Raw genomic sequence first — 15,131 nt, 5'->3', positions numbered from 1 at the left:
TCCCTGCGACCTGATGTAAGAGCAGATTGTATAACTGTGGAGTCCGTCCCCGCTACCAAAGATGTGGCGTTTGGCATCAACAAATGGCGGCCGTGACGTTCCGTTACGTACTACAGGTCAGTCCATTGGATTTCGGAGGAGTGGTCTATCTTGCTCTGCTCTATAATCTTTGGTTTACATGGTCTTCAGCAAGGTCTTTAGTTGGGTTTATTATTGTCACATGTACTGAGATACAGTGAAAAGCTATTTTGTTGCGTCTTATCCAGCCAGCGAAAAGACTGTACATAATTATAATCAATTATAACCATGGTGTACAGATACAGGGTACAGGGAATAATGTTTAGTGCAAGATAAAGTCCTGGTGAAATAAAGATTGAAAAGAGTGGAAGCGATTGTAATGGATGATAGCAGATCCACTTCTGGGACCAGCACGCAGAGAGTCGCCTGCTTTTGCCGCCATCTTGTTTTCAACTTGGTTCAACTGGTTCGAAAGTTGGGAGCCCAAGGGATCGTTCACTCGGTGGTGAATTGGATCCAAAATTATTTGGTAATCGAAGGCAGACTGGGAAGGTAGAGGATTGTTTTTGTGATTGGAAGCCTACGACCAGCAGTGTATCACAGGGATCAGCGCTGAGACCTTTACATTTGTAATGTTCATTAACAATTTGGGTGTGAATGCAGAAGGTACAATTAAATGCCTTCATAGATGAAAATTGGTGACGAGGGCAGTCTTAAACTACAGGACAAAATTGATGGAGAGACTCGTCTTAGCAGGAAAATCAGAGCAATTTTTAAAGACATGGTCTCCTTTCATTGATTCATTACAAGCATAGTATGGTGCAACACAACTTCGGAATTAAACCGATTTACGGACAGGGTGATGGGTGTAGTGAGAAATAAAGCAGGTATATCAACATTTTTTGGTCTTTTTTTTTTAAATTATTTTTCGTTTCTGTCTTTTTATTTTTTTTTAAGTTCTTACTTATTCACTCTGTGGACTACACTCTTTGGTAGTTAGGGGTTTACATATTCACTTGCTCTTTCACTTTCTCTCTTTCTTGCTGTTTTTCTAGTTCATTTTTGTCAAAATTAAAATGGAAGATGTACTATAAATGTATTTTGTCATATGCCGTGGTTTATACTACTGTACACTGCTTCTAATAAAAATATTAATTTAAAAAAAAAAAATTTGATGGAGATGCGAGGAACTGCAGAATCTTGAGCAAAACACAAAAGGCTGGAGTAATTCAGCGGATCATGAGGCATCTGGGGCAGGAATGGATTTTGTGTTCATTCTAACCACAAATGCTGCCTTACCCGCTGAGTTACTCCAGCGTTTTGTTGGTAAGATGAACTAAGGAATGACAAATGGAATTTAGCCCTGTGTGTGAAGTGATATACCTTGGGTGAATTAACAAGGCTGGGCCATGTACGATAAATGGCGGAAGATTAGGGTGGATTGAGGAACAGAGGCATCTTGGTGCACATGACCCAGGATCCCCAAAGGTAGATAAGATGGTGAGGAAGGCATAGGGGGTACTTTCGTTCATTAACTGAGGTAAAATTAAGATCACAGCTAAAATATGATAAGCTTAAAAAATATTGTATTGGAAACAGAATTTTAAAATATTATTCGGAGGAATAGAATTCTGCTCCTGAAGTAAAAATTCAAGGTTGGTATGCTTATTCATCTGTAACTACAATGAAGAAAGTCACTAAAAACTGTCTTGAAGACTGATTCAATAATGCCTAATGATTTCACATGTGGAACGCTGCTCGGTTTTATAATGGGAACACTAGTTCAAATAGTGCATTTGCAACTGTTGATCCTCCAAAAGGACAGGACAGAATTAGTGCGGGTGTCAGGGGTTATGGGGAGAAGGCAGGAGAATGGGGTTGAGAGGGAAAGATAGATCAGCCGTGATTCACCGGTGGAGTAGACTTGATGGGCCAAATGGCCTAATTTTGCTCTTAGAACCTATGAACTTGTGGGTCACAGGCAGTAATTCCAGGTTTTCACTTTTATGGATGGATGCACAAGAAGTTGGACATTTATGATGGATATAATCAGTTTTCCCTGATTATAGCCACAAAATATTGTCAGGAAAATGTTCTGATGGCATCCACCTGTCTTTGGTATAACAATATATGACCTACTCCTGTTCCTATTTCTTGTGTTCCAATCAATAAATACCAACTGTTCCCTCTTGACCACTTCTTTACTTCTTTCCCCAAGCCAGGAGATAAGTGTGTATAGTAACGTGTCTTGTAAACCTTTCAGTGAAATTGGTGGCGTTGTTGATATTGACGAGGGCAGTCTTAAACTACAGGAATGGGACCATTGGGCTTATATTCACTAGAATTTAGAAGGATGAGAGTATTGGGGGTTCAGTATTGATGTGGATAGAGATCTGGCTGGCAAACAGGAAGCAAAGAGTAGGAGTAAACGGGTCCTTTTCAGAATGGCAGGCAGTGACTAGTGGGGTACCGCAAGGCTCAGTGCTGGGACCCCAGCTATTTAGTTATATATATTAATGATTTGGACGAGGGAATTGAATGCAACATCTCCAAGTTTGCATATGACACAAAGCTGGGGGGCAGTGTTAGCTGTGAGGAGGATGCTAGGAGGCTGCAAGGTGACGGATAGGCTGGGTGAGTGGGGAAAATGCATGGCAGATGCAGTATAATGTGGATAAATGTGAGGTTATCCACTTTGATGGCAAAAACAGGAAAGTAGACTATTATCTGAATGGTGGCCGATTAGGAAAAGGGGAGATGCAACGAGACCTGGGTGTCATGGTACACCAGTCATTGAAAGTAGGCATGCAGGTGCAGCAGGCAGTGAAGAAAGCGGATGGTATGTTAGCATTCATAGCAAAAGGATTTGAGTATAGGAGGTTCTACTGCATTTGTACAGGGTCTTGGTGAGGCCACACCTGGAGCATTGCGTACAGTTTTGGTCTCCTAATCTGAGGAAGGACATTCTTGCCATAGAGGGAGTACAGAGAAGGTTCACCAGACTGATTCCTGGGATGTCAGGACTTTCATATGAAGAAAGACTGGAAAGACTCGGCTTGTACTCGCTAGAATTTAGAAGATTGAGGGGGTACCTTATAGAAACTTACAAAATTCTTAAGGGGTTGGACAGGCTAGGTGCAGGAAGATTGTTCCCGATGTTGGGGAGGTCCAGAACAAGGGGTCACAGTTTAAGGATAAGGGGGAAATCTTTTAGGACAGAGATGAGAAAAACATTTTTCACACAGAGAGTGGTGAATCTGTGGAATTCTCTACCACAGAAGGTAGTTGAGGCCAGTTCATTGGCTAAATTTAAGAGGGAGTTAGATGAGGCCCTTGTGGCTAAATGTATCAGGGGGTATGGAGAGAAGGCAGGTACAGGATACTGAGTTGGATGATCAGTCATGATCATATTGAATGGCGGTGCAGGCTCGAAGGGCCGAATGGCCTACTCCTGCACCTATTTTCTATGTTTCTATGTTTCTATGAGAGGGGATCTTATAGAAACATATACAATTCTTAAGGATTGGAAAGGCTAGATGCAGGAAAAATGTTCCCTATGTTTGGGAATCCAGAACCAGGGGGTAACAGTGTAAAGGGTAGGCCATTTAGGACTGAGATGAGGAAAAACATATTCACCCAGAGAGTTGTGAATCTGTGGAGGCCAATTCATTGGATGTTTTCAAGACAGTTAGATTTAGCCCTTAGGGCTAACGGAATCAAGGAATATGGGGAGAAAGGAGGAACAGGGTACTGATTTTGGATGATCAGCCATTATCATATTGAATGGCAGTGCTGCCTCGAAGGGCACAAATGGCCTACTCCTGCACCTATTTTGTATGTTTCTATGTTTCCCCAAACCAGGAGATAAATGTGTATGGTAACTTTTAGACAATAGACAATAGGTGCAGGAGTAGGCCATTCGGCCCTTCTTGCCAGCACCGCCATTCAATGTGATCATGGCTGATCATCCACAATCAGTACCCCGTTCCTGCCTTCTCCCCATATCCCCTGACTCCGCTATCTTTAAGAGCCCTATCTAGCTCTCTCTTGAAAGTATTCCTAGCTCTTGTAAACCTTTAAGTGCTGGGAATACAGCATTCAGTCATATCTATTCACTGTGATCTACAACACATATACTGTAGATTAATCCATTACAAGGGCATATCCTTTATATTCCTTGCAAACAGAATGCTACAATACGAGCAGCACGACAAATAAAAATCATTCCTAACAATGGAAGAATGTGTGGGTTTTGGAACCTTAGCACTTTCCATTCATAAACATGTTTGAATTGTTGGCTTGGTTTGGGAACAGCTCTGCCTAAGATCACATGACATGGCAGAGAGTTATAGATGTACGCCAGTCAATGACAGAGACCAGACTCCATCTACACTTCGCATTGCTTTGAAAAAACAGCCAACAGAGTCAACAACTTGTCCCAATCTGGCCATTCCTTCTTCTCCCTGCTCCCATACAGCAGATCGCACAGAAGCTTGAAAGCGCGCACAACTCAGGAACAGCTTCTTCCCCTCTGTTATCAGGCTTCTGCATGGTCCTTCCATAAACTGGGCTACTGTTTGATTCACCACTGCTCCATTGTGGACATTGTACTTTGTCTATGGAACTGATGCGCTGCAACTATATTCTGCACTCAGTATCTTCCCCATTGATCTACCTATTGTACTTGAGTTTGACTTGATTATAGTTACATACAGTATATGTGATTTGTTTGGACAGCACGAAAAACAAAGCTTTTCACTGTACCTCGGTACACATGACAATAATAATAATCCTAAACCTAACTCTTTGTGGAAATTGTTGTTGATGAAATAGCAATCCACAAAGTATAGATTACAATTCCAAATGGCTTACTTTCCACAACAACATGACCACATGGCTTCACCAATGAATTTTCTTTCTTTTTTAAAGATAGGAAGTAAGAGAGATAGAGGGAAAAAACCCCACAAATGTCAAGATTAAAAAAAGAATGGAATGATTTACTAATAAAACATCATTGGAGATAGGTTTGTGGATTATAAAGTATAACCTTTAATCTAATCCTGAGTTCAAGCTTCAGTTAGGTTCCTGTGCTGGACCGATCTACCCCTTCAAATAGTCAATGAATGGAGACCATATTCTGACAAAAAGTTCTTGTTTGTCCATTAAGACAAGTCTGATTCTTTCCAGGTGCAGGGTCTCCGACATTTCCACACTCCACATTTTAATTGTGGGGGTTATAAGGCCTTTCCAAAATATTAGTATTAATTTTTTCCCAGTTATTATACTGTAGTCGAGGAAGTTTCTTTGGCGGGTTGTGAGTGTTAGACTTTGTTCTGATATGCCAAGTATTATTAGTTTTGAAAATTTAGTGAATTTTCTGTTGACGATGTCTTTTTTTCCTTGACAGGTTGCAGCAAAGGAAGTACGTTTCGGGCCCATGAGACTGATACAAGATCCTTTTCAGGTGAAAACTTCTCTTAGGTGTTAAACATTTGTACAGTGATATGTCACCCGCTCCTCACCAATGGTTCCCATCCCATTGCCCCACCTCTAAAGTATTCCGAGTGCGCTAAATTGAGGTGAATGGTCTTCCTAGGTGATTGTGTGATGTGGATGTTGTGTAACTGAAAACAACTTGAAGAAAATAGTTCTGAATAACAGATTGAAGGAGGGTCTACTCTTGAGCGGCTCAGTGGTGCAGCTGGTAGAGCTGCTGCCTCACAGAGCCAGAGGCCCGGGTTCTATCTGAAATTGGGTGCTGTCTGTGTGGAGTTTGCTTGTTCTTCCTGGGACCGTGTGGGTTTCTTTTGGGTGCATGGGTTTCCTTCCAAACTCATGCGGGTTTTCAGGTTATTTGGCATCTCTAGATTGCCCTTGATATATAGGGAGTGGCTGTGAAAGTGGGGTAATATAGAAGTACTGTGGGTGAATAGACGACTGATGGTCGGTGTGGACTCTGCAGGCCAACGTGCCAGGTCCCATGCTGTATCTTTAAACTAAACCAATCTTTGTTACTTACAACTTTCACCGATTTCAAGATGCTGGCATATTTGCTATACCAAGCACGTTCTGAACCAGATGCACAGTTTTTGATAAGGATTGAAATGTCAGATAGTGATGTGAACATTATTAGAACTATATGAACTCTGATAGAAGATGATCTTTTGGAGGCATTCTGTCATTTGTCACCATCGCTGTCTCACTACATGTCATCTAGAGATCAGTCCAGCGTTTTGTGTCATCCAGAGAGTTGTGTCGGAAGGAACTGCGGATGAGGGTTTAAACTGAAAATAGACACAAAAAGCTACAGTAATTCGCAAGAGCGGAACTCGCTATCAATACATGGAGGGGACGGATGACACAATTTTTTGGCGGCCACACGCGCATGCGCACACTCACACACACACGCGAGGCTTCGGAGTCTCAATCCAGCGCTAAAAGCGGAGATTTTAAAATCGGGATCACAAAAACTTGGGGGGGATGTCCCCACCTCTCAAAACATAGGGGGGACGTGTCCCCTCTGGCCCCCCCCCCCCGGGTTTTCCGCCCCTGGTAACTCGGCGGGTCAGGCAGCATCTCTGGAGAAAAGGAATAGGTGACGTTTTGGGTCGAGACCTCTCTTCAAACTCCTCTGCCTGGGTCAGCGGAGCCTGGGGCCAGGGTCAGTGCCACGGGGACGTCCGGAGAGGACCCGGCAGCGTTAGTGGAGAGGTGGGTGCGGCGGTCGGTGAGGGCACCGACTTACGGGCGAGGACGGACACGTGGGAGTGAGGATGCCGCTGCCGGGGGAAGGAACAAAAGGAGGAACCGGCGTGGGGGGACCGCCGTGAGGGGGGAGGGGGAAGAACAATGGACAATGGAGGACTCGGCTGGGGCGGACCGCTGTGAGAGGGGGGGGGGGGGGAGGGGATAAAAAGGGGGACCTGGCACGGATACGTTGTAACTTTGTCAGTGCCCTTTATGTAGCGACCATTGCATACCTTGCGTTTGCAAGCAAAGAATTTCACTGTGACTTGCCACATGTGACAATAAAGTATTCAATCATCCATTCATTCTGACAGTCAATCAAACGCTTTCTCAGCTTGCAAAGCCCACATCCCTTGAATGAATTTAAAAAAGTTTAGAAGTGATTGGCCAGACTAATTCAAGCTATGAAATGGCTGTCTTACCAAAAAAGATTGTGATTTTACAAGAAAGAGAGATGACCTTATTCAAACACACATGACGGGGTAAATGTTGGAATGTTTCTATTGATTGGGACAAACTGCAAAACAAGGGGGATTAAGGTGGCTAGACACTAGTGAACCTCTGGAATCTCCACTCCTGAGGTTGTGGAGGCCATATCATTTGTTATATTTAAGGTGGAGATGGAGATATCAGTTTAGTTTATTGTTGCATGTACAGTAGTAATCTTTTGTTGCGTGCTAACCAGTCAGCAGAAAGACAATACATGATTACAATCGAGCCATTTGCAGTGGACAGATACATGATAAGGGAATAACATTTAATGCAAGGTCAAGCGAGCAAAGTCCGATCAATGATAGTCCAAGGGTCACCAATGAGGTAGATAGTAGTTCAGGAATGCTCTCTGGTTATGGTAGGATGGTTCAGTTGCCTGATAGCAGATGGGCAGAAACTGTCCCTGAATCTGGAGGTGTGCATTTTCACACCTTTTACCCGAGGTAGGAGGTTGGAAAAGTGATCTGAGGAGAAATCATAGCACTCAGAATAGTTGCGATCTGGGATGATTCAACATAATTCCACGTTAGGTTCAACACTTTTTCAAGGCTTCCCGATGGGCTACGATGGTGGACTGGGAATGCGTCCGGAGGCCTTTATCGTGGCGCCGTGGTCTCGATGCCTCATGGAACGCCGCGTAGAAGCCCGGGTCGGGGCCCAGCCGGTGCCTCGTGTGTCCGACGGAGGAGCCGGGTCTCGCTGGCCGAAGTCCGGGTCAGCGGAGCGGCCGACAGAGCCCGCGGCCGGGGCCCGGGTCGGCAAACACAGAGGCGTGAAGTGGGGCGTCGACAGCGGTGAAGCCTCGCGAAGATGAGGCCTCGGCGGTGGTGATGCCTCGGAGGTTGACCCGCGGTTGACGGTCGATGAGAGCGTGGTGGACCACTGTGAGGGAGGCAAGGTGGGGGGAAGGACAATGGACAATGGGGAAGAGTGGGAAAACAAAGGACAATGGGGAAAGCATCCAGAGAACCTGCCTCCACTGAGGCAGAGAATTCCACCGTGCACGTGACAATAAACTAAACTGATACTGCGATTTTTACTGTAAAAAATGATTAGATTCATATAGAAATGATATATATAACACAAATCAGTGGAAAAATCTTTATATTTATTTTATTTTATTATTTTTCTTTACTGATCTTAACAGCTATTTTCATTGGGAGTATGACAGGTGGTGGGCCTGATGTGTCCCGCGGGCCATATTTTGGAGACTCCTGCCTTACATGAACTAAACAAAAATGTACAGATGTACAAAAATTAATTACTTTATTATTGTGATAAGTATAGATCTATTTTTTTTAAATCTAATAACTTTCTAATGTACCGGCAAAGTCTACCTTCCCAAGTGGCGTATCTTGTTCCGCTCCATGAACTTTGGTCTGCGCCGCTGCTGCTGAAGCTCGCTAACGTGGAGGGAGAGTGAGGCAGCGTCAATGACGTGAGCCTACGTAATTGATGCTCGCTCTTCCTCCACTGGGCTCAAGACACGCCCCCTTGTGAGGCAGACATGATCGCTGCCTCCCCTGGAGCTTTTTCAATGCAGTTCTATGTGAGACCAGCGAGTACAAATTTAATATCTCTATATGTGAAATACGTTACCTGGACTATGGAAGGTAAGGACATGTAATGAAGGGGTTTACACACATTACTTTGGTGACATACATAGATATAGTAACAGGCACACGCTTATATCACACGCTCCATGCAGTTTCTAAGGGGATGCGCAATCAGAGGGGAGGCTCAGCTCGTCGCTGCCTCACCTCTCATCTCTCCATGTATTTGCAGCGGTGTTGCGAAAATGTTGAAATTTTTACTATAAAAAATGATTAGATTCATATAGAAATGACATTTATAACACAGATCAGTGGAAAAATCTTTATATCTATTTTATTTTATTATTATTTTTCTTTATTTTTCTTAACAGCTATTTTCATTGGGAGTATGACAGGTGAGGCTCTGCCTCCCCTGCCTCCCTGACTGTACGTCCCTGCTACGCTGCACTCCCTCAATAGCAAGAATGTCCTTCCTCAAATTAGGGAAATTAAACTGCACACAATACTCCAGGTGTGGTCTCACTAGGGCCCTATACAACTGCAGAAGGACTTATTTGCTCAATACTCAACTCCTCTTGTTATGAAGGCCAACATGCCATTTGCTTTCTTCACTGCCTGCATGCTTACTTAAATTGCCTGATGAACAAGGACCCCCCGATGCCATTGTACTTCCCCTTTTCCCAACTTGATACCATTTAGATAATAATCTGCCTTCCTGTTTTTGCTACCAAAGTAGATAACCTCACATATATCCACATTAAACTGCATTTGCCATGCATCTGCCAACTCATCCAACCTGTCCAAGTCACCCTGCATTCTCATTGCATCCTCCTCACAGTTCACACTGCCACCCAGCTTTGTGTCATCTGTAAATTTGCTAATGTTACTTTGAATCCCTTCATCTAAATCATTGATGTATATTGTAAATAGCAGCGGTCCCAGCACCGAGCCTTGCGGTACCCCACTAGTCACTGCCTGCCATTCTGAAAGGGGCCCGTTAATCCCTACTCTTTGTTTCCTGTCTGCCAACCACTTCTCTATCCATGTCAGCATTTTACCCCCAATACCATGTGCGCTATTTTTGCCCACTAATCTCCTATGTGGGACCTTATCAAATGCTTTCTGAAAGTCCAGGTACACTACATCCACTGGCTCTCCCTTGTCCATTTCCCTAGTTACATCCTCAAAAAATTCCAGAAGATTAGTCAAGCATGATTTCCTCTTCGTAAATCCATGCTGACTCAGACCGATCCTGTTACTGCTATCCAAATGTGCGGCTATCTCATCTTTTATAATTGACTCCAGCATCTTCCCCACCACCGATGTCAGGCGAACTGGTCTATAATTCCGTGGCTGACAAGGGAAGTTAGGGATGGAATAAAACAAAAAGGAAAGGTGTATAACATAGCAAAGAGTAGCGGGAAGCCAGAGGATTGGGAAACTTTCAAAGGACAACAGAAGGTAACAAAACGGGCAATATGGGGTGAAAAGATGAAGTATGAGGCTAAGCTGGCCAAGAATATAAAGAAGGATAGTAAAAGCTTCTTTAGGTATGTTAAGAGAAAAAGATTAGTAAAGACAAATGTGGAAACAGGTAAAATTATTGTGGGGAACTAGGACATGGCAGAAGAGTTCAACAGGTACTTTAGTTCTGTTTTCACTAAGGAAGACACAAACAATCTCCTAGTCCTGGAGGACAGCAGATCTAGGGAGGTAGAGGAACTGAAATAAATTTGCATTAGGTGACAAATAGCATTGGGCAGACTGATGGGACTGAAGGCTGATAAATCCCCAGGGCCTGATAGTCTGCATCCCAGGGTACTCAAGGAGGTGGCTCTAGAAATCGTGGATGCATTAGTGATCATTTTCCAATGTTCAATAGATTCTGGATCAGTTCCTGAGGATTGGGGGGCTACCTAATATTATCCCACTTTTCAAGAAAGGAGATAGAGAGAAAACGGGGAGTCAAAAGACCAGGTAGCCTGACATCGGTGGTGGGGAAGATGCTGGAGTCAATTATTTAAAAAGTAATAATGGTGCATTGGATAGCAATAAAAGGATTGGTCCAAGTCAGCATGGATTTATGAAAGGGAATTCCTACTTGAATAATCTTCTGGAATTTTTTGAGGATGTGACAAGTAAATTGGATGAAGGAGAGTCAATGGATGTAGTGTATCTGGACTTTCAGAAAGCCTTTGATAAGGTCCCACACAGGAGATTAGTGGGCAAAATTAGAGCGCCTGGTATTAGGGGTAGGGTATTGACATGGATAGAGAATTGGTTGGCAGACAGGAAGCAAAAACGTATGAATAAATGGGTCCTTGTCAGAATGGCAGGCAATGGCGAGTGGAGTGCCTCACGGCTCGGTGCTGGGACCGCAACTATTTACAATATATATAAATGATTTCGATGATGGGATTAAAAGTAACACTGGCAAATTTGCAGATGACACAAAGCTGGGTGGCAGCATGAACTGGAAAGAGGATGATAGGAGGTTGCAGGGTGACTTGGACAGGTTGAGTGGGTGGCAGATGCTTGGCAGATGCAGTATAATATAGATAAATGTGAAGTTATCCACTTTGGCGTCAAGAACAAGGAGGCGGATTATTATCTCAATGGTGTCAGATTAGGGTGTCCTTGTGCACAAATCACTGAAAGTAAACATGCAGGTACAGCAGGCAGTGAAGAAAGCTGGCTTTCATAACAAGAGGATTTGAGTATAGGAGTAAAGAGGTTCTTCTGCAGTTGTATAGGGCCCTGGAGTATTGTGTCCAGTTTTGGTCTCCTAATTTGAGGAAGGACATCCTTGCTATTGAGGCAGTGCAGCGTAGGTTCACAAGGTTCACGAGGTTAATCCCCGGAATGACGGGACTGTCATATGAGGAAAGATTGGAAAGACTGGGCTCGTATTCACTGGAATTTAGAAGGATGAAGGGGTATCTTATAGAAACATATAAAATTATAAAAGAACTAACAAGCTAGATGCAGGAAAAATGTTCCCAATGTTGGGGGAGTCTAGAACCAGGGGGCACAGACCAAGAATAAAGGGGAGGCCATTTAAAACTAAGATGAGAAAAAATGTTTTCACCCAGAGAGTTGTGAATTTGTGGAATTCCCTGCCACAGAAGGCAGTGGAGGCCAATTCACTGGATGGATTTAAGAGTGAGTTAGATAGAGCTCTAAGGGCTAGCGGAATCAAGGGATATGGGGAGAAACCTAGCACAGGTTATTGATTGGGGACGATCAGCCATGATCACAATGAATGGTGGTGCTGGCTTAAAGGGCCGATTGGCCTCCTCCTGTACCTATTTTCTATGTTTCTATGTTCAAGAACTGCATTGCGCCAATTAGCAGAGCAAACAGAATGCAAACTCTTTAAGCAATGAGCCGTGAATGTCAAGGGAAATTGTAATGAAACATTACTGGACTTTGACCCGTCTATATCTTAAGGATCACGTTCTGTGTTGGTCGTCACGGCAAGCAGGGAAACATTTCAGGAATTGGAAGCATTTCGGGGAACAACTGCAAGACTGATCCCTGGAGTTGCTGGAAAGTATGAGGGAAGATTTTGAAATGAAGTGACAGAGAGATTAACTTATAGGGGAATGTAGCACGGTGGATGGTACAGGGAAAGTATATCCATGACAACGAAATGGGAAAACTAAAACAAGCGAGGGGTAGATGAGTTCACACTACTTAAAGGCATATTTTCAAATGGACTAAAATTAGATCAAAGACATTTCTGATATTTACCTTGTGATCTTTTGATATTTACATAACCGCTTTTGGAGATCCTTGTGAGTTACCCTGTAAAGTTTTTTTTTTACAGTTCCATGTGTAATTGATGACAATGCCAAGGTCAGATCTGATAGAAATTAGTCACTATTATTGTCCTCTCTATCCTTGGTTTGTTGTTTCTGACATTGATATAAAACTTATCTTTGCAAATATTCCTGACTTCAAATAGTCAAAGTCAAAGTAGCCTTTATTGTCATTCAGACCTTTCGGATCGACAACTCAGCCCTGAGTTTAGTAAGCATGGGATCCAGCCACTGTTATGTTTTGTAGATGGCAAATGTACAAGCTTATCATGAATTATTGATAGTCAGTGCTTTTTTAAAAAAAGTACAATATATTAAGCTCAAAAGTTAGGGTTTGACAGATGAGTTCCAACTCAACACTTTGTGGAATTTACAGATATGTAGAGAGAACAGGACATCCTTTTATACTGTTTCTGTGTTTATTTGCAAGCATTGCATTTCAAATGGTGTTATTGACAATCCTTGATAAAGTTCCGAGGTCCATGCAGCTGGACACCAAGGTTGAAGGGAATAAGGGCTGGAAGTTGTGAGAGGTGAAAAAATGAGCTATTTAGACAAAAAACCCGCCAGTGATAGCATTGCCGCACTTAACTCTGAAATGGGGAAACATCTTTGCTTCACTGGCCATCCTTAAAAGGGTTTGTGTTTTTTGCCATTTGATTTCAGTTCTCATTTACCACAGTGAATATCTTTGCAGATAATATCTCATGGCATGTCATGAGACTAGAAATTCTGCCTTAATTTAATGCCACAGATGTCATTCAAAACCTTTGAGAAGAGCATCAGATAAGGAGGGAACAGGGCTGGATTTTTCAGGACAGCAGCTGCAAGAAGTGGCGGTGGAAGGAGCCGATGGTATCGCAGTGTAGCAAAGTGTGGAGTCATGCATCTTGGTAGTGGGAGTAAAGGCCTAGACTATTTTCTAAATGGTGAGAGAATCCAGAAATCAGAGGTGCAAATCGAAAGTCCAAAGGGACTTGGGAGTGCTGGTGCAGGATTCCCAAAAAGTGAATCTGCAAGTCAAATTGCTGGTAAAGAAGGCAACTGCAATGCTATAATTTATTTCAAGAGGGCTAGAATACAAAAACAGGGATGTAATGCTGAGGCTCCATAAGACGCACTTGGACTATTGAGAACAATTTTGGACACCATATCTGAGGAAGGATGCGCTGGCTTTGGAGAGGGTCCAGAGGAGGTTTTCAAGAATGATCCCGGGAATGAGTGGGTTAACATATGATGCCACTGGGGCCTGTACTTACTGGAGTTTAGAAGAATGAGGGGGGGACCTCATTGAAACATACCAAATCGTGAAAGGCTTGGATAGAGTGGATGTGGAGAGGATGTTCATCGTGGCTTGATTCGGCAACTTGAGCGCCCAGGAGCGGCAAAAACTACAAAAATTAGTAAACACTGCCCAGTCCATCATCAGCTCTGACCGCCCTACCATCGAGGAGATCTATCGCAGTCGCTGCCTCAAAAAGGCTGGCAGCATCATCAAGGACCCACACCATCCTGGCCACACACTCATCTCCCTGCTACCTTCAGGCAGAAGGTACATGAGCCTGAAGACTGCAACGTCCAGGTTCAGAAATAGCCACTTCCCCACAGCCATCAGGCTATTAAACTCAAATGAAACAAAACTCTGAACATTAATAGACCATTATCTGTTTATTTGCAACTTATCTGTTTATTTATTCATGTGTGTATATATTTATATAATGGTATATGGACACACTGATCTGTTGTGTAATCATGCCTACTGTATTCTGTTGTGCTGAAGCAAAGTAAGAATGTCATTGTCCTATCTGGGACACATGACAATAAACTCTCTTGAATCTTGAATCTTGAATCTTGACCTAGAGGTCATAGTCTCAGAATTAAAGGATGCTCCTTTAGGAAGGAGATGGTGAATCTGTGGAATTCTTTGCCACAGAAGGCTGTGGTGGCCGTCAATGGATATATTTAAGGCTAAGATAGATAGATTCGTTGTTAGTATGGGTGTCAGGGGTTATAGGGAGAAGGCAGGAGAATGGGGTTAGGAGGGAGAGATAGATCAGCCATGATTGAATTGCAGAGTAGACTTGATGGGCCGAATGGCCTGATTCTGCTCCGACCACTTATGATCTTATGACACTCATTGAAACTTACCGAATTGTGAAAGGCCTGGATAGAGTGGATGTGGAGAGGATGTTTCCACTAGTGGGAGAGTCTAGGACTAGAGGTCATAGCCGCAGAATTAAAGGACGTTCCCTTAAGAAGGAGACAAGGAAGAATTTCTTTAGTCAGAGGGTGATGAATATGTGGAATTTGTTGCCGCAGAAGGCTGTGGAGGCCAGGTCAATGAATATTTTTAAGTCAGGGATAGATGGATTCTTGATTAGTACGGATGCCAGGGGTTATTGGGAGAAAGGAGAATGGAGTTAGGAGGGAGAGGATAGATCAGCCATGATTGAATGGCAGAGTAGGCTTGATGGGCCGAATGGCCAAATTCTGCTCCTAT

General features: G+C 43.4%; 1 protein-coding gene across 1 annotated transcript in view; it reads left to right on the top strand.

Moving 5' to 3' along the window:
* Nucleotides 1-15,131, top strand: part of pde8b (phosphodiesterase 8B) — a 217,728-nt gene that overhangs the window by 99,776 nt on the left and 102,821 nt on the right. Inside the window, exon 2 of the mRNA XM_033018611.1 lies at nucleotides 5,426-5,482. Within this exon, the coding sequence (XP_032874502.1) occupies nucleotides 5,426-5,482 (57 nt within the window). The remainder of the gene's footprint in view (nucleotides 1-5,425; nucleotides 5,483-15,131) is intronic.

The sequence above is a fragment of the Amblyraja radiata genome, chromosome 3 (genome assembly GCF_010909765.2).
Source record: "Amblyraja radiata isolate CabotCenter1 chromosome 3, sAmbRad1.1.pri, whole genome shotgun sequence".
Lineage (NCBI taxonomy): Eukaryota > Metazoa > Chordata > Chondrichthyes > Rajiformes > Rajidae > Amblyraja > Amblyraja radiata.
Note: the sequence above shows the minus strand (reverse complement) of the source record. Positions and strands in the feature narration are given on the sequence as shown.